Source organism: Ictalurus furcatus, chromosome 25, assembly GCF_023375685.1.
Source record: "Ictalurus furcatus strain D&B chromosome 25, Billie_1.0, whole genome shotgun sequence".
Taxonomy (NCBI): Eukaryota; Metazoa; Chordata; class Actinopteri; order Siluriformes; family Ictaluridae; genus Ictalurus; species Ictalurus furcatus.
In genome coordinates, this window is record NC_071279.1 from 12,175,606 (window position 1) to 12,197,577 (window position 21,972).

Genomic DNA, 21,972 nt, shown 5'->3' on the forward strand with positions numbered 1-21,972 from the left:
CAAATGGAAAACAAATCACATTATTAAATCTCATTTATTGAAATATAAATCATCTGAATGGACATAGACATAACGCATAATAAAAACAGGAGAATAACATCTTGTACTGAGAGTAACTACCTATTATTACACATACTGTACCATGGAGTATAATTCATACCGGCCTTCTATTAACCATCTTTTCCTGTACAACACTCAGTTTGCTGTCTTCAGAAACTGGAAGCATTTTAAAGCCAAATAAATCTCATCAAATGTATTTGCTAAATCATATAAACTCTTCAAACAAACATAGAATGACAGATAAAAGCAACAAAAGAAGGGTCTAAAAAGTGCAACAATTTTTTTTTCTCTTCCTTCATTCCCATTGAGTAGATCACAGTGGATATACGCTCAGAGGGAGGCAGTGGATTGCTGGATGATAAACTATACATTGGAAACGCATTTAATCCGTGCAGTGATGTATAACATCAAACTAGCTACACAGAGACTCTCTACAAGGTTTCAGGACGACTGTACACGATATAGGGGAGATGGAAATTGGCTTTAGACTTTACATGCACTGAAGCTGGACATTTGCTGGTGTACCTGTGTTTCAGTTTACATAAATGAAAAACCTGGAATACCGGGGTTTTACGCTCCATAGTCCAGCATCAATGCTCAGGAACAGAACAGAAGGTCGAGATTGTCTGGAGCTCAACATCTTATGCATATTAGTAATTTTATATGAATATCACAAAACCTCTCAATGCAAAAAAATGACGTTGAAAATATCTTGAATATAGATATCAAATTTATCTAATTTATCCAATTATGAGACTACAGTAAAGCAAATATAAGATTAATAAACCTATTTCTAGACACATATATTATATATATATATATATATATATATATATATATATATATATATATATATATATATATATATATATATATATATAGTGAGAGAGAGAGAATTTTTTTTAACTAATTTCACATTTTAAAAATATATATATATATATTTTAAGCATTTAAGTATGTCTAGAAAGAAGCATAATTATCTACCAACAGTATAAGACAATTTAAACCTTCAAATGTGTAGAAAATGTCTAGAAATAGGTTTAATAATATTTGGGTTATTGTAATCTTATATGAAATACTAGACAACTACATTCAAGATGTCTTCCCTCTCTCTACAATATTACTACGGTTATTTTGCTACTATGGTACAGATCTAAAGCTTTAACAAAAAGCTGAAAGGATGAAAGGGAACCTTTGGGTACAACATCTAAACCAGCCAATATAATATGTCATTTGGTTTAGATTATGCAAATAGTAAACAGATGATTATGGTACATTGTTATACACAGCAACAAAACATTCCAGCTTATTGTGAAAATTTGACCTTTAAAGGCCAATCAAGCTACCACAAGTTTCTCCTCTCATTGAGGTGATTAGTTCATCGCTGCCACAGGGTAAAAACACAGTTCCTGTGTACTATAACACTGGTAGAAAACGTACTTATTGTCATCAATGGCGATATTGCCTTTGCTTCTGCTCAACACATTGAACAGAATGTTTAATCTTTGGTCCACGCTTTGGTACGGTTGTACTGCAATGGGGTGAGGTTTGTGTGCCATATAAAAGTCAAAACATTATTGCTGTGTTCTTCATTTAGAACCATAAAAACTTTCCCCTTCCCTCCCCAATATTCACAAACTATTACACTTTTAAAAAAAAATAAAAAATTTCAAAACTGCTGCACTTATTGCATCTCGGACGATATACTGTATGTATCAGCTAAAGGATCTAAATATTTAGTCAAAAGTTTGTGTTTGTGCAACGTGTTAGGAAATGGATGTGAATGGAAATAAATTGCGTCAGGTCAGTTCATTTGTTCAGGTGTAGTGGTCATTGGAAGCACAGACTGACTCATTGGTAAATAAACTGGTTATGGAGAATACAATAGTACGCTCAGGTCTTGATACATTCCTGCTTAATTCACTGTTCTGAATGCCCATCAAAATAAACTTCTATACAAAAATGTTAATATTCTGTATTATTTCCTTAATTCCTCATAGTTTGAGTACCCAGACAGTCCTCCGAACCAGTAGAGGACGCTGTCTCTAATTATAGCTGACCTTTACAGGACATCCAGGCTGTGAAGAATCTTTTTTTTTTCCTTTGAGGATTCTAGGGGCAGGTGGATGACACGGGAGCAAGAGTTCAGAGAACAGGTGGGAGATAGAAAAGGGCTATTCTGAAGAGTTCTTGTATTGATGCTTGCATTTTAGCCCTTCTCTCCTCCTCCTCCCTTTCGGATGAATTGCTAAACAGGGTCTCTCTCATCCTCTCTTTTTCTCTTTCCATCTCTCACAGGAAGCTGTCCTCCACCAGATCTCCCGAGTCCAGGCACATCTCATCCAGCAGCGTAATGTCCTCCAGGGTCTCTCCCTCCCGCTTGGGCAGGGTGGAGCTGCTCGAGCCGGTCTCTATAGCGCTCTCCTCAGATGTCTGAGAGCTGCAAACACACGTTTTTACAGTTCATTCATTATTTTACTGTTTCACAAACGTAATAATAACGATTGACCTGGACATGCTGTCGAATTCTTGAATTTGATTGGTCAGAAGGTGTTCATTCCTTTTCAGTGCTGGTTGTAATTCAAATCCCAGGTTTTTATTAATGTGCTCATTCTAATCTGTTATTGTTTCTATAGTAACCACTCACTCATTCTCAGGGACTAATAATAGACTAGGTTTTTTTTTTTTTTTTAAAGAAATGTGCTATTATTTAACAGGAGTACACTCATTGACATGGCGAAGCTTTGTAAGGAGATGTTTATTTCACATTGATGGAAGGAGTCTCCAGTATCAGTGCTTTGTAACAGCTTTCCACATTTCCAGGTGCCTTTGCAGGACTTTCCAGTTTCTCAATAACATGAAAAGCTGTGTTTTTGACTTGTTATTCATTTCAAGGGTGAGAAAAAGAGGCTGGTCATTAAACAACTGTTAATAGCTGATATAATGTAAGTGAGAACAGGAACTAACTTGTTTTTGTGGAACATTAAATGTAACTATAAACAAATCAAAACTACAACTGTTCACTACAATTGTTCATTAATAAATGAAAAATTGCAGACGTTCACAAATTTCTGTTGCATTAAAGGACTTCAGGACGTCCCTGTCATTACTGTCCGGTGTGATTTTTTTTCCAGTGTTTGCTATCTTGATATATTTCTATATATATATATATATATATTGCATTTCATATAGTCAGGAATGTAAGTTTCATTTAGTTATTTAATTGATTCACAGTTGAAATATAATTTAGGCAGGTATTTAATCCAAATATCTGTCCACATTTCTGACCAAATACATTTATATACATATGTACACCTTTCTCAAAAACGTGTCTGCAATATCAGACCATTCAAAACTCAGTCCACTATTATTACAGTGCTTTTATTAATATATGAACTACAGTGTAGTTTGTTCCATTTTTACAGATTATAATAAATAGTCTATGTTTTATAAATGAACAGCTGGTATGGGCTGCCTACCTGTGACGGTTCCTTTTGGTGTATTCTTCGTCGGAAAGGGGTTCAAGGTCAGGCAGAGGGATGATGTAGCCACTGTCTGAGCTCAGTCTCTGCTCCTCGAAGCCGCTTTCACGCTCTCTCATCTTGCACTGGTTCTTATAGGCCACACCCAAATAGGTCTCATCGCTCTGCACACACTGCACACGGGTCACCGCCGGGTGGTCGCTCTTCAGGAAGTCGTTATTTACACGCTCATAGCTCTGCACAGACACAAACACCTCTTATTAGACAGCTGACCAATTTTGACGCATTCATATGTTTTTCCAGTCTAATATTTAGGATGAGCTCATGTAATAAGATTTGTGTTTCACAAACTCTAGACCTTCTGCTTGGTTTTAATGAAAACCTGCACCCACAGTGGCCCTTTCCGGATAAGATTGGACAGCCCTGCTCTAGACCATGCTACCAGTGATGTACTTCAGCAAGAGGTATTTGAGATCTAATTGCTAGATTATATCTGCCATTACAGCATTAAAATGTGCTCCTGTCTTTCAAAATGCTTGAAGGAAATAGGGAAGGAAGTTGGATCATCTTTAGTGGTCTCTATATTCTCCAGTATATTCCCTTAAACACTGCTATAAACATAGCTCTGTTCCATTTACACACCCGCTCTGTGGTCCTGCAAGGATTTGGAAAAACCTATAAAGAACCACATTTCCCACCACACCCCTTCCCAAGGTGCTATTACAGAATCTAGTTAGCCCCTGGCCATGTGACTCTAGGAAACTTGTGTTTTGAAGTGACATGTGTGGCACATGTTTAGGAAGGTCATTATGGCTAACAAGCGTACGCTCTGGGTGGATTTGGTCCTGTCGGGTGTTAGCCAGTTGGAGTGTTAGCATACTAATTGCTGTTACAGAGCGTTACACACCTAGTCTGTGTGCTCAGGGTGACAAACTGAATTAATACCACAGGAAACAGGAAGCTAGTTTAGGCAGAGTGACATGATTACTGATGCACACAAGTACAAAGTTCATGGATGGGGGAAATTGAGAGAAGCAGCGACAAGAACAGAGGCAAAAATAGGAAAAGGATTCAGTACAAATGCCTAAAGATTACATATAGAACCAACTGGTCCACTAGATCTTACCCTCTTGTATCCGCAGGGCAGCAGGGTGGCCACACTCTCACTCAGACTGTGGAAAGAGGGTCTCTTATCTGGCTCATTGTTCCAGCACTTCACCATCAGCTCATAACTACATTGACACAAGCATTGACAATCAGGCAGGAAAGCTTGCAATACTCAAAAAAAAAAAAAAACAATTTGTTGTTAAGCTGAACCTACACATCACTGGAAGCGTGTTCAGGTTTGGCCATCCTGTAGCCACTCTTGATTTTGTTATAGAAGCTGGAGTCCACAACCATGCCAGGATAAGGGGTCCCGCCTGCATACATATACATATCAAATATAAAGATTAAAAAAAGGAAGATATTTTGAATTCACAATAGAATCCTTTCTTGGCTTCTTCTCAATCAGGTATTTGTCTAAAAAGGAGATCGCCAATGAATCTTCAAAAGATATAGCCAGAAACTGATGATATACCCAGAGAAAAGATCTCCCACAATAAAATGCCGTAAGACCAGACATCACTCAGAGTGGTGTACAGGTTATCAAAGATGCTCTCAGGGGCCATCCATTTTACTGGCAGGAAGGTCTGTTTATGTATAGAGTGAGAGAGAGATTGAGAGAGAGAGAGAGCGAGAGAGAGCAAAAGAGAGAGATAGAGAGAGAGAGAAGAAACATACTTCAACACCACAATGCATGCTTATGTAGGCCGATGTATTCTTATGTAGGAAACATTCAACACAGAAAAGCATAGCAAAGAAGACGAGACACTTACACTTCCTTTGGATACATAGTTGTTGTCGTGCATGATGTCCCTGGCCAGCCCAAAGTCACAGATCTTCACAATCTTCCCCTGAGACAGCAGAACATTTCGAGCTGCCAAATCTCTGTGAACACACTGTATATAACAGAGAGACATTAAATCCAGTTATAGGCTCTTTCCATCTTTCCATCAATCTGAAAGAGTTTGATCAATTCTTTGACTGTTGTCTCAATGGTCACACTGTGCTACCATACCTAAACAAATTGATCTGAAATTCATATACTGTTTAATTCTCTGTCCATTCAATATTTGTCATTATATTACAGCTTCCTCTCTGTAAGGGTGGTCTGAAAAAAGAAAAGAAAACCCCCCTAAAAAACCAGTAAATCTGCTGGATTATCTTTGAAACTCTTCTGGAAGCATTTAAATGCCCACGAAACTAAATTCATACCTGATGTGTGGTCCTCTAATAGCATATTTTTGTAATATGCAATATCATAGTTTAATAACATGTCATAATGTACAGAAACACGCTCTTATGTTCTATTCTGAGTGTTTGGGCTTTTCTCAAGCCACCCCAACCCCACAATTTAAACAGGTCAGTTGGGAGTTTCACAAAACATTGGCTGGAGCAACGGTTGCATCCCTTAAGGATTGGTGTGTGTGTGTGTGTGTGTATAGCAGTTAGAGTATGTAAACTAAAGTGTTTCAGTTTGAAACAAAGAAAACAACAATTTTCTGTGGTGGAGTTTGAATTTCTAACTAGTAGATCTGGAAGCCATTTAATATAACATTTTAGCTAAAACTCTCAAAAATGTTTTGAGAGCCAGTCTGAGGGCAATCATTATTAAAATCAAACCAACTAATAGCTTCTGTAAAGTTTATCATTGTTACACAGCCAGCATCAGTTATCATTTTAGACTCACATTTTTGGAGGCCAGGAACTCCATCCCTCTGGCCACTTGATAGGTGAAGCTAAGAAGATCCATTGTGGTCAAGCGCTCTGAGTCATCAGAGAGAAGCTTTTCTACCTCACTTTCTGTTGGGGACACACACACACACAGAGTCCAAGTTAAACATACTAGCTTCCCTTTGAACGTGTGGGCAATATGGCTTGGACTGTTGTACATGAGGTGCGAGTACATTTTTCAAGAGCTGCTCATATAGGTCCTTGAAATGGCTGGGTGAAGCATGCAGCAAACCCCACATACTACAATTATCTCCAGTAAATGCAGGGTGCACGGAGTGCAATGCATCATATACTCAGAAACAAGGGTGGACGCCTTCACGGTTGCAGCCAAAACATCAGTGTGTATGCAGATGTGTGGGTGTGTGTGAGTTTAAAAAGTTATTGCCAAGTCAAACCAGATGCAAGCAAGCCAAACTGAACAGGGAAAACTGAAGAAAACGAAGGAAGACTCCAAAACAAATAAAACACTCGGGCAAAAAGTGAAAGAAAAATATCTCATTGCTACAATGTTTTCTGATCCAAGGAAGTTTGTGTCACGTCCATGTGCATGAAAGAATGAGTTTGTTTTTGTGGGCCGTTTGTGAGAGCGAGTTTTGCTGACTGTGTGTTTTACCGTTGATGTGTTTGTGAGAGGGAGGGTGATCATAGTCATCTCTCTGAAGGTCGAAGTATTTGGAGGCGTTGCTCCTCTCCAACATGGGGACATACTGCATTGTGTCTGCCTGCTTCATATCCACATAGTCTCCTTTTTCCTCAAACGACAGGATCACATAACTGAGGGCAAACACACACACACACACACACACACACACACACACACGGTAACATTACTTTATCGTGACTAGCTGAAAACTAGCTGTCAATCCTCTGCATAAGCTGGAGCTTGTGTGTGTGTGTGTGTGTGTGTGTGTGTGTGTGTGTGTGTGTGTATGTGCATGCATGCGTGTGCACACTGACCTTCTGCTGCTCTCATCAGCTGGATTGATGCCAAAGATGTCCAGATCCTTCTTGCCCTTCTCAGCCTGTCGGCTCAGGAAGCTGTCTCTGTTCTTATGCAGGTAGTTCACCAGGTCTCCATAAAAACAGTACTCGGTAATGATGTAGATAGGACCTGAGAGAAGGGGGTTGGGGGGGGGGGGGGGGGTGTATATCTCAGCCACAGCTCTGCCCACACACTCCCAAGTCCTAATGAATAATGAACACTTTTGTGCTTGTGTATGTGTGTGTATGTGTCTATACAGTTTTTGTATAGCTGTGTTGTTTTTGTGTACCTGATTTGGTGCATGCACCGAGCAGGTTGACAATGTTGAGGTGGGGGCCCAGGTGAGTCATGATCTTCAGCTCTGACATCAGTGCTTGTTTCTCACTGGAGCGAGCCGTTGCTAAGGGACCAATCAAAAATCAACCAACCAATGAAACACATAAGTGCCACATAAATTAGTGCACATCAAATAAAGCTCAATAAGATTGATGAAGCATTTTTCTTTGCTCTGTTTTTTTCTCTATAAGTGTGCAAGCTAACTCACGTTTGAGCATCTTCACTGCGACCTTCATTACTGGCTGAGAACGACTGAGTCCATACGCAGTGCCTTCCACCACCTTCCCAAAGGCCCCTGAGCCCAGAATACGGCCTGTGAAAGACATTCACAGTGAAATCATATGCTTGTTTAGCATATGCAAAGTTTCACACCTTCCACCGATATGGTCAGTGCTTTGGGTGAAAGTTAGCCGAGGCTGTTTTGAAACTCAAAGTTTAAACAAATATAATCCCTCCCTACAGTATTTCCTCCAAAGCCACACCCCAAAAAACACGCCTGAATTCTCGTTCAAGCAACGCCATGTAAATCATTTTGACTGTCCTGACAAGTTGGAGGTTGGTAATCCACAGGATTTAGGGAGATATTTTGGAGCCGTTATTTTAGTGGAAGCTGCCGGAATGTTGGGGGGTTGCTTATAATAACCAAATAATACCAAGTCATTTCAAGAAATACCAAATGAGATTTGACTCACAACCAATTGATTCCACCTTTATGTTAAACATTTCACAGTCTGATACATCTGCATTGGCAGATGCAAGTCAAGGGTACTGTAACTGCTACATAATAATCAATAGTTGGTCTATTTTTCAAGACCATGGCCTGGCTAAATCTTGTTTTCTATTAACACTTTGCATGTTGGTGAATTCACAGGGTTAAATTTCACATGCAGTAGATAATGTTTATGTAAAAAGCTTTTTCACCAGAAGATTTTCTTTACATTCTGTCTGAGGGCTTCTTAAGGCTCTGTGGTGCCTCCAAAAATCTGGCTCAACGGGGCAACACAAGGCAAGCCAACAGGGCATCTGTGACTGTTCGACTACACGACTAGGACTTTAATGTAAAGAAAAACCACCTTTGTTCACAACCACTGTGAACCCACCAAGTGACCGCTGTGCAGACACACACACACACACACACCACAGCTTGACAATGTTGGTATCACAAGGCTGAACAAACCGCATACTGAAACAAGCCAACACACCTGACCACAATCCATTCGATTACATCACCACAAGTTGAAGAGCCAGAGGGAGGAGGGTGGAACATCTTTTGACTCACCAAGGACAAGGCCATCACGTGGGAATTCCCAGCGTGTGTCGTAGGGCAGCTGCATGGGATCCACATAGATATACTCGTGCCCATCTGGACTCACTGACTCAATGACCCGCCACCTGATCTCATAACGTGGCTTCTGAAATGCATATAGATGGGATAGGTTTGTAGATTGATACGTTTTTGTGCTGAGAACAGAGTTTAATACTGCACAGTATAAAATATATTTAGAAATTTGTGTAATGGTTAATACAGTGTACAAAATCTAAAGCCGTATTTATCCTGGAGCAGCAGGGGAGAGATTACAGTCACATAAAGTCTTTGTTTGGGTGCCTTGAAATCAGACAGAGTGAAAAAGTAAACAGGTGATTCAATGAATGAATAAAAAAAAAAGCAAATTATGAATTGAGTGAGTGAATTAAAGTGAAGTAAATTACACTGTAAACAAGCACTGGGATGAATGGCTGAATATAGTGAATCCGCTTGTGATGGAGTGAGTGAGTGAATGCATTTTGAGTGACTAAAAAAAAAATGACTGTGGAAGTGTGTACCTGTTTCCAGATAATGACCAGCACAATGAGTGAGATGATGACAATAACCAACAGCACCAGAACAGCAGCCGCCACAGTGAGCTCTGAGTGCGGACCTGAACACATCACCACCGTTGGCATAAGAGCAAATTCTAACTTGATAGTTTAGTCATTTTGAGAATTTGGAAACCTATAAATAATTGATTTTGCTAATCTAATCATGTCTTTGGATATTGTCTATGATTGAATATAAATTAAGTCTTTTAATATCTTCATTACTTCATTAATTACAATTACATTGTACCATCTTGAAGTGCACACTAAATTTGGTTAAACGATTTACCGTGTAACTCAGCTATTTCGAAAAAATGGTCCATAGACACTGAATGGATAAACCAAAAGGGCATATGGCATATGGATTTCCCTTTCAGAAGGGCCACATGGGGAACCTATCAGAAGTTTACTACATGGGGAACCTGACAGAATGATGCTAACAGATGTAAGGGTTATCAGCAAAGTGTAACTTTTGGTAGAGCAGAGTTGCCCTTCCTGAAACACACATACGCACGCACACACACACGCAAGCACACAGTACCAAGGCCAAAATGGTATATAGAAGTAGCTGGGTGAAGATATGACACTGACAATGGCACAAATGTGAGTAGTATGATTAATGAACATTGAGGAAAGCGTTGATGGTAAATGGTCTGCATTTATATAGCCCTTTTTTAACCTTATTGGTTCTACAAAGTGCTTTACACTCGTTCTCATTCACCCATACACCAATGGTAGCAGAGCTGCCATGCAAGGCAGTAACTTGCCATTAGGAGCAACTTGGGGTTCAGAGTTTTGCCCAAGGATACTTTGGCATGTGGAGTCATGTGGGCCGGGAATCGAACCACCAACCCTATGATTAGTGGACAACCCGCTCTACCACCTGAGCCACAGCCGTTGATTGCTTGTGCTTGTGCCTGACACTTAACAAGTAACAAAGTTGTTTATTTCAGTGGTGTAGCCAGAGACCCTGCTAACTGTGAAAAATAAACTCGATGGACCTCTGAGTTTGGATTTATTCATGAATATTTTTTAAATTTGCCAAATAATATTTTATGGAGCCATACAGCTTTCTAATCCTTAATTTTCCATCATTGGAACACATTCTATCTAAGTTGACTTTTGTGCTTGGACCCCTAAATATATAAATTTGATAATGTGGTTTGGGATTTCCACCACCACCAACCCTTTAACCCCGCTTTGAGAACTACTGGTCTAGGCTGGTCCATGTCTTTAACATAAAATGCTTATTTTTGAGATCAGGGACTGATCGAAGGAGTTAAAAATGATTGTCATTAACCCTACATTAGACAGTATTGTGTTAAATGTCTTGCAAAAACAATTAGTAATTTTCCTGAATGTAGTCAGCCTATGAGAGCCACGGGATGATGAAGAATCTCACCATTGGCCACCAGTTTGATCTCACGGGACACAGCGACCATCTCGTTCCGTGCCAGGCAGCGCACAGCCAGCGTGTTCTCCAGATGTCCAAAGATCACCTGACTCTCCAACTGGTTGTCCTGGTCTATGTGTGCATCAATGGTGATGCCAGTGGTGTTGGTCTGAAGAGGTGACCACTCGGTTGAGTCATTGGAACACCTAAGGAATAAGGAAATAAGAGGTGAATGTGATGATGTCACATATGCTTTTGTCACACTGTCATTAACGTTGATTGAGAATGTGACAATTTATAGACAATTTATTTATAGAAACAGGACCGAAAGTGTACGTGTGGAATAAAAAACACCTGAACAAACGAAAGAAAAGGAAGGAACTTGTGGTGCAAAACAAAAAACAAAAGATGAAATGAAAAAGAAAAAAAGAGAACTGTTGCAGTTATAGCGAGAAGAGCAAGTCTCAGTCATACTTACTGTTTAATGTTTTTACAGATGTACCACTCCACCTCAGGGACGGGAGATCCTCTGGCAATACACACCACAGCCTGGCCTGTTTCTGAGCCATGGTGCAGGTCCAGCAGGTCCACGATTATAGCAGGAACTATGGTACACATACAGGAATGCATTACTATTAGCAGAGATCCACACAGCTACATAGTTTACTACATATACTTTACAAAGCCATATAAGACAATAACATTCAGAACTACTAAAATAAAACAGCTTAAGAGAAATTTAATATTCTCTTAAAGTTCTAACATATATGAAAATGCAGGCAAAACAGAAAGCGAATGGACAAAGAAAGGATGCATGGGCAGTCAAAAGAAAAATACGCATGCAAATGCATGAAAATAAAGTTGTGACTGAAACCCCTGCAAATTCAGAACAAAGTGAAAAGACAGACACAGGGGAAATGACAAGGCTGCAAACATTTCTGGATTTTACCTTTGACCTGAAGGTTGAACGAGTAGCTTGCAGCCTGGTTGCCTATCACAGCTTGCACCGTGTAATTGCCACTGTCCTCAGCCTTAGCTCTAATCAGAGTGAGAGTGCTCTGGTACCTACACACACACGTAGGTTATGTGCATGCTGGCATATTGAAATTATTAGTAAATGAACACACTTTATACAAAAACACCTCCAAGTATAGTAGAAATTGAATGTTAATGTGAATGCATGCACTGAATGTCCCTCAACTAGGTCACATTTAGAGTTAAATCTTTTTGCAAATGAGTTATCTGAGCCTCACTCCAAAAACGCTTGTGTTACGTCAAATCGCGTGTGTCCTAGGTGTCTAACCTTGTCTCGTTGATCGTCTGAAGGGAGGTAGTAAACTCTGCAGCAATATCACCCAATACGACGCCATCCTTCCACCACGTGACCTTAGGTTCAGGAAAAGCCTCAATGTCCACCTTGAACTCCTGAACATCGTTCAGTTTGGCTGTCTCCACATGGCCAAACATTGGATCTAGAGATACAAACTCCCTCTCTGGAGAGTTTGGGATAGAAGAGTAAAGTATACATCAACAAACAGGAATACCGTGGAACGTTCAGTTCACAATCATAACATAAAAATGCAAACTAAAGAATACACCGCTTTCTAGACACATTTCCCAAACTCTCAACAGAAATCACGTGCAATTGCATTGTATTCACTGTAAAGACAAAGAGACAGCTGAATTGTTTCACACAAACATTTCTCAGTTCACATACATAACACCAGTTAGAGTTTTAAATTCCAGTGTATTTAACTGGAACTCAGATGGGTGACAAATGAAAGGAAATACTGATGTAAAGTGTCTAAATCTATCGCAGGCATCCTTCCAGTGCACGTCTTTGAACCTGTGCTGGAACGATGAACACTGTTCATCTAAAACATATTCCCTCAACTACTGTTTTGATGAAGATGTCTCCCATATGTGCTCAACTGGGCTCAGATCTGGTGACTGTGATGGCCATAGCATTTGATATATGTCATTTTCGTACTCATTCAATGAGATCTCATGCCCTATCAGTGGGGGCATTGTCATCCTAAAAGAGAGCACTCTCATCAGGATAGACAGAAGATAGACAGTGACTTTTTACTGATTGGCAGTGATGCTTCTCTCTAATAACATAATGAAGGGAAACAATGCCAATGTCTCTTGTCTGTATACAGTATATACTATATGTACCATGCATAAAACTGTGTATTAGAGTTATCTGTACTGTACCATAGACAGTAATGGTGAGCTCTTTGATTTGGCTCTCATTGCTCATAATGTCACTGATGGAACAGGCATAAGTTCCACTGTCTTTAGTTTTAGCATCGGGCACAGTCAGGGTGTAATAGATCTCCTGATCTTTTTTGTTCTCCTTTAGTGTCGTCTTACCACGATCCGCCTGACAGAGAGAGACAGAGAGAGAAATCCATCATTAATTAAGCAAAGAAAATGTGAATATTATGCATCTGGGCGGGAAACCTAGTTGTAATATTAAAATGGTAATATCTGAGATAATATTGCACAGTTATTGCCCATATAACCACCAGAACATGCTTACAATCATAAATGAAACTTTGTTGGAAAGTTTGTGGAATATTTGACTCTCACCATTTTTCCAGGATACTTCCATTGTTGATCTAGCAAGTCACTGCCATTGGCTACACAGTTTACAATGAGGGTATCCCCAACCAGCAGAGCCTTCTTCTCTGCCTTCAGCTCTACGTGCAGCCCTGAGCCCACTGAACAAAATAAAAGAGAGAGAGCAAGAGATGTATACCAACATAAATTTGATATTTGAACCTTGGTCAAGGTTGGTCCCAAACATGTATAGCCTTACCTGTCCAGCCATGGACAATGTACTCGTCACTCTCATGCTCTTCTCCATCCACAATGGCCTGACACACATATGTCCCAGGTGTGAAGTTGCCTAGAAAACCCTTCTTGCTGTCATAGTTGGTGGACACAACCTGCTGAGTCTCCACATGGAACAGCGTCACACGAGCATTCGGATCAGACACGCGGCATGGAATCTCCATCTCATCTGGGCTCTTTAGCACATGGTGCCCATAGGGCGGCAGGGGCACAAACAGCATGTCCGGATCTGGGGTTAGCATGATGAGAGAGAGAGAGAGAGAGAAGAATATTTTTAAAGTTTGGCTTAAAATTTTTTTGCAAAACAGGATGTGCAGACAAATGCATCCACATTCTAAAGAAGCAAAGCAAAATTCAGTCAAATTTGTAGCAAGAAAATACAAATGTAGTCAAATACAAGTTTACATAACACCATCAGTGCAAGTTTACATAATCACAGTGTCCTGTGTCCGGTCACCTCTTTTTCACTACCACTTTCTCTCTGTAGATCCATACCTGGCACAAAGATGTAGATGCTGCTCTTGTCAGTCTGATTCTCATTCTTGTACAAACAGGTGTATTCTCCGGTGTGTGTTGCAGTAGCACTGTCCACAGTCACCGTGGAAACGAACAGGCCTCTCTTGTCATCTGACTTCTGCTTGTCAAGGGAGACGGGACCTTTCCAGAACACTTCTGCTTGGCCGCGACATGTCAGTCTAAACATGGAGTGAAGGAACACCACCATGGTCTTGTTCCTGGGCCAGATTACCGGAGCAAGCATGGGCTGTGTTATCTGGGGCTCACCAGCTGGAGTGGACACACATACAATTACTACATAAGCCCGATTTCTAGAAAACTAGGACAGACATCAGTACCATGGTTGGATTGCTCCACTACAGTGAAAATGTCATATCAAAGTAAATGAATCACTACATCAGCCAGTCTGTGCACAAATAAAGTATCTACAGCATATAGCACAAGGAATGGATAGGAGATTACCTTCAACATAGAGTTTGAAGGAAAACTCTTTTCTCTGTGAGCCGACTGACGCTGTAATCTTATATGTTCCACTGTCATCTTCTACAGGGTGTCGCAGAATTAAAACACTCTCGTACCTTGATGGAACAGACATGAACTTTAAGCGAACAGTGAAATTCCATCAGGCTTTCTGACCCTTGACATACAGAATATTGTCACACAGTGTCAAATTTCAATAAATCAGATTTCTCATAGAGATCATAGAGATCTAAATGTCCTCAACCAACAGCTAACATCCTGAGAAAATACAAGCACTGATAAAGCACTGGTGATAAGTGTGATGTTCTGGTGAATCATGTCTAACTTTACCTTCTGTCTCCTAGAAGAGTGGTCTTGGTTGTTATTATATAATTACTATTCAATACATGGTCATCTTTGAACCACGTGACCTTGGGAACACCATCAGAATGAATGTAAATGGTGAATTCAGCCTTCTCCACGAAAGAGATGGTTTCTATTGTTCCAATCCCACTGTGATCCAGAATAACAAAAGAACCCTCTGTAACCCAGAGGGAAGACGAGTGAGTGAAAAAGAGAATCTGAACAGAAAAGAAAGGGGCCATGATACACCAAGCCAACTATTATCTATTGGATATCATCAAGCCTTGGTCGCCAGCCACCACATGAGGTTTTTCAGGTATGTCCTGCCCATAGGTGCTAATCCTTATTAGCACTCATTAACAACTGAGCAGGCTGAAATGGTATCGAAGGCTGGCAGAAGAGAGAGTCCTCTGATTGGCTTTAGAGGAGCATATACAATATTTATCAACTGCTCATCTCTTGTACCTACCTTTACTGTAGGTTTTAAACAGCTAAACCTTTTTAGAATATTAGCAGACCTACAGTGGTATAAAAGTGATAGATAGGCTATTCTGTTTGTCCAAAACGTCAGACCTCATCAGTAAATAGTATATTGAATTGGTATACTACTATAGGTACTGATATTGATAGGGTGGTGTACAATTTGGGCATACTATGATGTATATTGGTTGAAGATTTTAGACAAATGTTTTTGCATAATCTGCTACTGCTCCCTCTTGGTATGATAATATTATCATACGGGCACAGACGGTACATATGTAGTTTTTGTAGTGTTCGACTGCACCTTTCAAAACCATGTGAGGGGTAAAGGGACAATGAGTGAAACTTGGTTGTCGCTAGTACTTTGATGTTGGCTTGGTCTGTCAGGGCCCCAGTACACATCTGTTTCATTCATTTCCTCCAGTAGCTTTGCATGGAGAATACAGAGGTGCAGGATAATCAAGCAAGAAGCAGATTGTTACCATGGACAATGATGGATACTTGGGAGGAGTGGGTCTTGCCGCTGGACTGCTCTGTGACTGAGCATTCGTAGAAGCCAGTGTCATTCGTTGAGGCATGTGGGATACTAAGGATATATAAAACCTTATCAGGGTAGGTCTCCTTCTTCTGAATAGCACCTACAGCCTGGGGTTGGGTCAAAGTGAAACAGAAATACAAACCATTCACTTATATATATATATTGTGCATATAGTGAACAGTCCATATATAGTTCGCTTACTCTCTGTCATCTACCTTAGGTATGCTAAAATATCCTGCATAAAAGATCTGCTTTAGTCTTTCTTTCGATCTGGCTATCTCCAAGTCTGGCACTGGCTTCAGCATGTGGGGCTTGGGAGAGCGTCTATCTGTCAGCAGAAATAAATCTGCCCAGGAGGCTGAAAAAAGAGTTGCTATCTCAGCTCTGGTGCTTCTAGAGTGAGTTTCTCTAATAAACCGTCTAAACAGCCAGTGAAAGCGATCCCATACAAGCACAATTGTATATGTATATGGCTCATATCAGAGCACAGGGAAACACAATTTACTATAATTATCATTCTAATCACATACATACAATATATATATATATATATATATATATATATATATATATATATATATATATATATATATATATATATATATAAAAATTTTGCTACAATATCCCTTTAGGGATGAAAGACACTGAGGAATAGCTGAGAAAGTTGTTGTTTTGGAGATGCATCAAACCCCACACACTGACAAACCCCCTCATAAACACTCGAGCAAATGGTCAGCACTAAAAGTCCTCCTTTAATCTTTTACTGACATGCAGTCACGCACTCATTTTGTCTCACACGTGCACACATGCGCGCACACACGCGCACACACACACGTGCACACACACGCACACACGCGCAAAGCCTGCTTCAAAACAGAGATGCGCCAGAGAGTAAAGTTTTGCTCTCCAATGATTTGTTGGCTGTCATTCAGTATGTACCTTCTCCTTAGCGGATTAATGAAGAAAGAGCAAGGCGTTGTGGGACCAACAAGTGGGAGAGTGCGTGGGTGGGATAGGAAAATAACGTTCCCTTACCTCTTTACTGAGATGCAACCACTCCTGGACATAGAGAGCGCCAGGTGGAACCATGCAGGTCAGGTTAAAAGCTTCTCCCACTTTTATTTCCTCCTGACTGGCTGTCAGGTCCACACTGAAATCCTTCTCCGGCACATTAAACATATCTGAACACAGACATTCAAACACACACACACACACAGTTAGCAGCAGTCAAATAAAATGATTCCTAATTGGAATGTGAACTTAGCCTTACTTGATATGTCCTTCACTGTGTACACCACGCTAGAGACCGTTGCACCATTCACAACGGTCTCACACACGTACTCGCCAAGAGGAAAGTAGCCAACAAATCCATACTTCTGTTCATAGTGATATGTGAGCTCATCTCCACTTGGTAGACTCCGTAGAATCACAACAGATTTGGGATCTGTAACGCGGCAAGGAATGTTATACTGGGAGACCTCCGTCAGATCCCCAGGAACGAATGGAACTTGAGGGTCTGAAGTAAAACATATCAGGAGGTTAGCATCCAATGTTGTATAGGAAAATACAAAAACTAAATAACATTTGTAGAATTGTCATACATAACGTCATACATCTCATCAGGCTCGACTTATTTACCAGTGGTAATCTGTATAAGTTTAAATACTACTTAAATACTAAATCGATTTTTAAATACTAAATAATACTATATCACTTAATATAAAAGATATTGAGTTTTTGCTGAGAAAAGGATTGACTCTACTGGTACAGAGTTACAGTTTTACATTTTCTAAATTTCTAAATTTCTACAAACAGGGTCAATTCATAAGTCCAGCTATGACTGATGTTATTTTGCAGATGACTTTTACAGACAAGCTACTATTTTTCTTTTTTTAGATAAAATTCTAAAATGTATTAAACTGACTTGATTGAACTCTAATTTAGGCTAATTTCACTATTTCATACAGTAGGCTACTACACTAATTGACAAAACACCTCCATCATACTGACTTTAGACCGTTGTTAATACTTGCCTGGGACAAAAATGTAGATGCTGGCTATGTCGTCCGTGTTTGCCTGCTCTGCATCTGGGCTCTGGTAAACGCACGTGTACGCTCTGGTGTGACTAGCCTCGGCACCGTCAATCAGCAGTGTGGTCATGTAATACCCGGGCAGCACGTGTGTGTTGACTGGTAGTGGCTCTTCCCAGATGACGTCCTTCTTCCCTGTGCAGCTGATGTTAAACACGGAGTGCAGCTCTAACACGAACTCGTATGTGTCCGAAACGATGAAAGGATGATGCAATTCACACGCCACATCTACAGAACATGTACACAAGAGAAGCATTATTTTCTGTTGGCTTTATTCAGGAGACTAAACAACACTCAGGGTTGCTGCAAATAAGCATTTAGTTTTCTTTTCTTTAAAAAAAAAAAACAAACAAAAAAAAACTTACTTTGCAATATTCCAAAGAGGACAACCCCCAAAAGGAGATGTGTCTTCAGTATCCACATTGTTGCTTAAGTTGTGTTCAGCTGAAATGAGAGAGAGAGAGAGAGAAGGGTTAGGTTTTGCAATTGATATGCATTACAATGGCCTATGTTAAACACATCTGTGAGCCATCTGGGTGACATAGAATTACAATCGGTTACAGAATTATATTCCAAAAATTAAATTTCTTGGACTGTATGAACGCCACAAAACAGTATTATGAATATCTAAGGTTGATCAAGATGTTCATAGCACATTTTACAAGAATTTTACAGTGTTCACATTGTGGGCTTCTTATTTAGAAAAAATTGACAAATTAAACCAGACTGTCTCAGAATGAGACAAAAAAATGGACCAAAAATATTTTTTATAAAAATCCCGACCACATTTTGGTGTGGAATATGTGGAATACATTTAGGCTACACTTTGTGCTTCACGCTGATCTGATGCTAATACCAGGTGTAAACGGAGCCATAGATTCGGGTCTTGTTTAGGAATCCATTAAATCGACGTCAGAAAATGTCTTCTTCAAAGGAATGTCCATAAAACCTCCGGTCGCTGCGGAATCACAGGACGCCAGTCACACAATGGAGAAGATCATCTTACTGCACTCGCTAGGGGGCGACACACTCCAGGGTTTTCACAGAGGGGCAAATTAATCGCAGTCATTTCTACGGACAATAGAATGTCTTGAATTATCCAAGTGCATCAACTTTTTGTCTCTTTAGATATCTGAATTATTATTATTTTTAACTGTATCATTTAATTAAAACAATATACAAATTTATAAATGCTACTAGATAGGCTATGCGCCTTAGTGATTACAAACTCGATAAATAGAATGTAAATGGGTATAAAATTGTAAATGAGGGTTTTTTGTTATTTTTTTCTTCACGTTTCGTACCAAAATGTGAGACAGTAATTATTCCAAACAGTAATCTTGTCTGTTCATCTTCGCAAAGCCTAGTTCTTATTATCAAACTAGCCCTTATCAGGGGGGAAAATACCCCAGAGTGGTTGCAATCGGACATTCCGCGCGTCTCTGTTTTATCTGTTTGTCTGCTCTGGACCCCCGCTGGATCTCATCAGCGCTCGAGAGACAGAAAGCCGCTCTCTGTGAGATAGCTAACATCTCATTCTTACTTAAGTATGGCCTTTGGTAAACATCCGTGTGTCAATTAGGCAGTGTAGGCTATTTAATTACGTTTAATCTCTGGAAAGACGGTTTGCGTCATTTGATCATGTCTACATATATATGTATAACTGTGTATAAACGGAGCCTGCTAAATACCTAAAGAAAAGTATTGCTTTATTGCGTAAAGATGATGGTCGGTTTTGTACATAGCTTATCCTTTGTGTTTCCATCCATGGAGGCAGAGGAGTCCACTTTTGCCTGAATTTCTTTATAGCCCTTGTTTGAGCAATACTCGGGTAGGAGTAATGGTCCTTGGCCAATCCAGCTGCAATTAAAACGAGTCCTCTGTCCTCTGGGTGTTTAAAACACGGGTTTGGGAATCCGAAACGCTCCTTATCCGTTTAACAATCCCGCGCACAACGGTCTCGCTCGAACCCAAAGGAATGGGATAGGAGAGTGGTTTTAGTTCCAGAGTAAAGAAGGCTCAGATCTCGGACAGACCCTCAGTCCGCACTCCCCCACCTCCACCCGCTCTCCTATCGCCCACCGACTGCATTCCTCCAACGCGCAGATGCGCATCTGTTTTGCCCAAAAGCCGTGAATTTGCGCGCCCTGACACTCTGGGGCAACAGCTGAGAGTGGAATGTTACAACGTACCATCCTCTGTCGTTATCTCTCCTGTTTAACCAAATCCCACATGCTCCATGGGAATATAGAGGAAAAGTTTATCCAAAGATAGTGTAGTTCTGCAATGCACAGAAATTGCTTTAATCAAAGAGATGGCACCAATGGTCGTATACGTGGCCGTGAAGTCCTCTTCAAAGTGTAGCGTACACTGTAACGCTTCAGAGGAGCGGGGGGAAAATCTGAAGAAAAAAAAAAAAGAAATGCATGCGAAGTCATCCACGGTTTTCATCCAAGTGTTGCATACTTCAAGCATCCAAAGCCGCATTGAATCTGTGAAAGGATTTATCCGGAGTTTATATTCTTTATAGGTGGAAGAAATATATCTGCGCAAATTGCTCCAGATGTAAGATATTCCATACTCGGGTGCATTCCATGTCAATGGGAATCAAGCTGGTATAGAGTGTGAAATGTGTTTGCCATTAGATACAGGATGGCACCCCCAGCTGCGCGCTGGAGTCGAGCCGCTTTTCAATCCCTGAGCTCGGACTGGAGACCATATGCGAAACTCCGAAATGCCTGTAAATCCGCCTTGGGCTGCGCGCAGAAGTTGGGGTGAACATCAAACTCAGAAGCGGGGAAATCCTGCAGTGCGCTCAAACGCAAAAAAAATCCCAGAAATGGATGGACGTGGAGGGGAAAAAGGCTTTCTCGATAAAACCCATGAAATTATTAGATTAAATCCAATACCCTTGTTTTGGTTGAGAAAATGCTAAAATGCTGGGAAATTATTTGTCAAATTAATTAATTCATTAAAGTGTTGCTATCTTGTTTATAGATTATGAAAGAATAGAAAGCAAACATAAATTGGAATTTAATCAGCTAATGTATGCCTTTTTGGAAGGAAAAAAAGGCACAAGAGGCTATTGTTTGAGAGGGGGAAAAAAACATGGGGAGCCAATTAGTGTAATCAAACCAATTTACTCACACAATACCTTTTTTACAAATCCCTTTGTGTGTTCCCTCGATGAAAGAAAAAACAAAACAAAAACAAAAACAAGTTGAATGGCTGTACTCCTGGACAACTCTCCACTGAGCACTGGTAAGGGTCCTCCTTACTTTTGTAGCGCTTCTAATCTTCAGTGCGTATGTATGTAAGTGTGCCTGCGTGTGTGTGGAGTGTTTGCGCTCTCTCTCTCTCTCTCTCTCTCTCTCGCTCATGCGCCTGCACCGCCGCTGCGCCCTCTAATTGATTCAGCCCTACAGTCCATCCTTCCCGGAGAACTAATAATCTGGCTCAAATTCTAAATAACTCTTAGGAAGCGCCCCCTCCCATTCTTTTTTCAAAGTAAGAGTCCTAGCTGAGGAATTGGATTTCTCTGAACGCTGCACTTTAGAAGAAGGTCATGAAAAAAAATGTTCAAAAAGGAAGAAAAATGTCTTTTCATGTTTTTGCACCAGTTCAAGAGGACGCTTTCTGTAATCTATAATAGGAGCAGTTTATAAACATAATGAAACCAGGGGATTCACTATGCACTATATGTAAGTGCTTGCATACTAGTG

The 21,972-nt window shown here is 40.2% G+C and overlaps 1 protein-coding gene across 3 annotated transcripts; it reads right to left on the reverse strand.

The window, feature by feature from the left end:
* Positions 1–949: 949 nt before the first annotated feature.
* pdgfra (platelet-derived growth factor receptor, alpha polypeptide) lies at positions 950–21,745 on the reverse strand. 3 transcript variants are annotated; one of them, XM_053614373.1, is made up of 29 exons: positions 21,405–21,745; positions 18,616–18,694; positions 18,194–18,478; positions 17,431–17,676; positions 17,196–17,341; positions 16,105–16,267; positions 15,131–15,320; positions 14,783–14,898; positions 14,300–14,590; positions 13,770–14,033; positions 13,541–13,671; positions 13,163–13,331; positions 12,249–12,438; positions 11,895–12,010; positions 11,424–11,550; positions 10,955–11,151; positions 9,520–9,614; positions 8,975–9,107; positions 7,904–8,008; positions 7,649–7,759; positions 7,335–7,488; positions 6,991–7,151; positions 6,334–6,446; positions 5,420–5,542; positions 5,122–5,233; positions 4,864–4,963; positions 4,669–4,774; positions 3,540–3,778; positions 950–2,500 (listed from the first exon to the last, which is right to left on the reverse strand). In XM_053614373.1, the coding sequence occupies exons 2-29, from the start codon at positions 18,671–18,673 to the stop codon at positions 2,353–2,355; spliced, it is 4,389 nt and encodes a 1,462-aa protein (XP_053470348.1). In that variant the 5' UTR covers positions 18,674–18,694; positions 21,405–21,745; the 3' UTR covers positions 950–2,352. The 3 variants fall into 3 exon arrangements, with proteins under 3 accessions (XP_053470348.1, XP_053470349.1, XP_053470350.1); XM_053614374.1 differs by having other exon boundaries at positions 21,398–21,745; XM_053614375.1 differs by lacking the exon at positions 21,405–21,745 and adding an exon at positions 19,107–19,618.
* Positions 21,746–21,972: the final 227 nt, after the last annotated feature.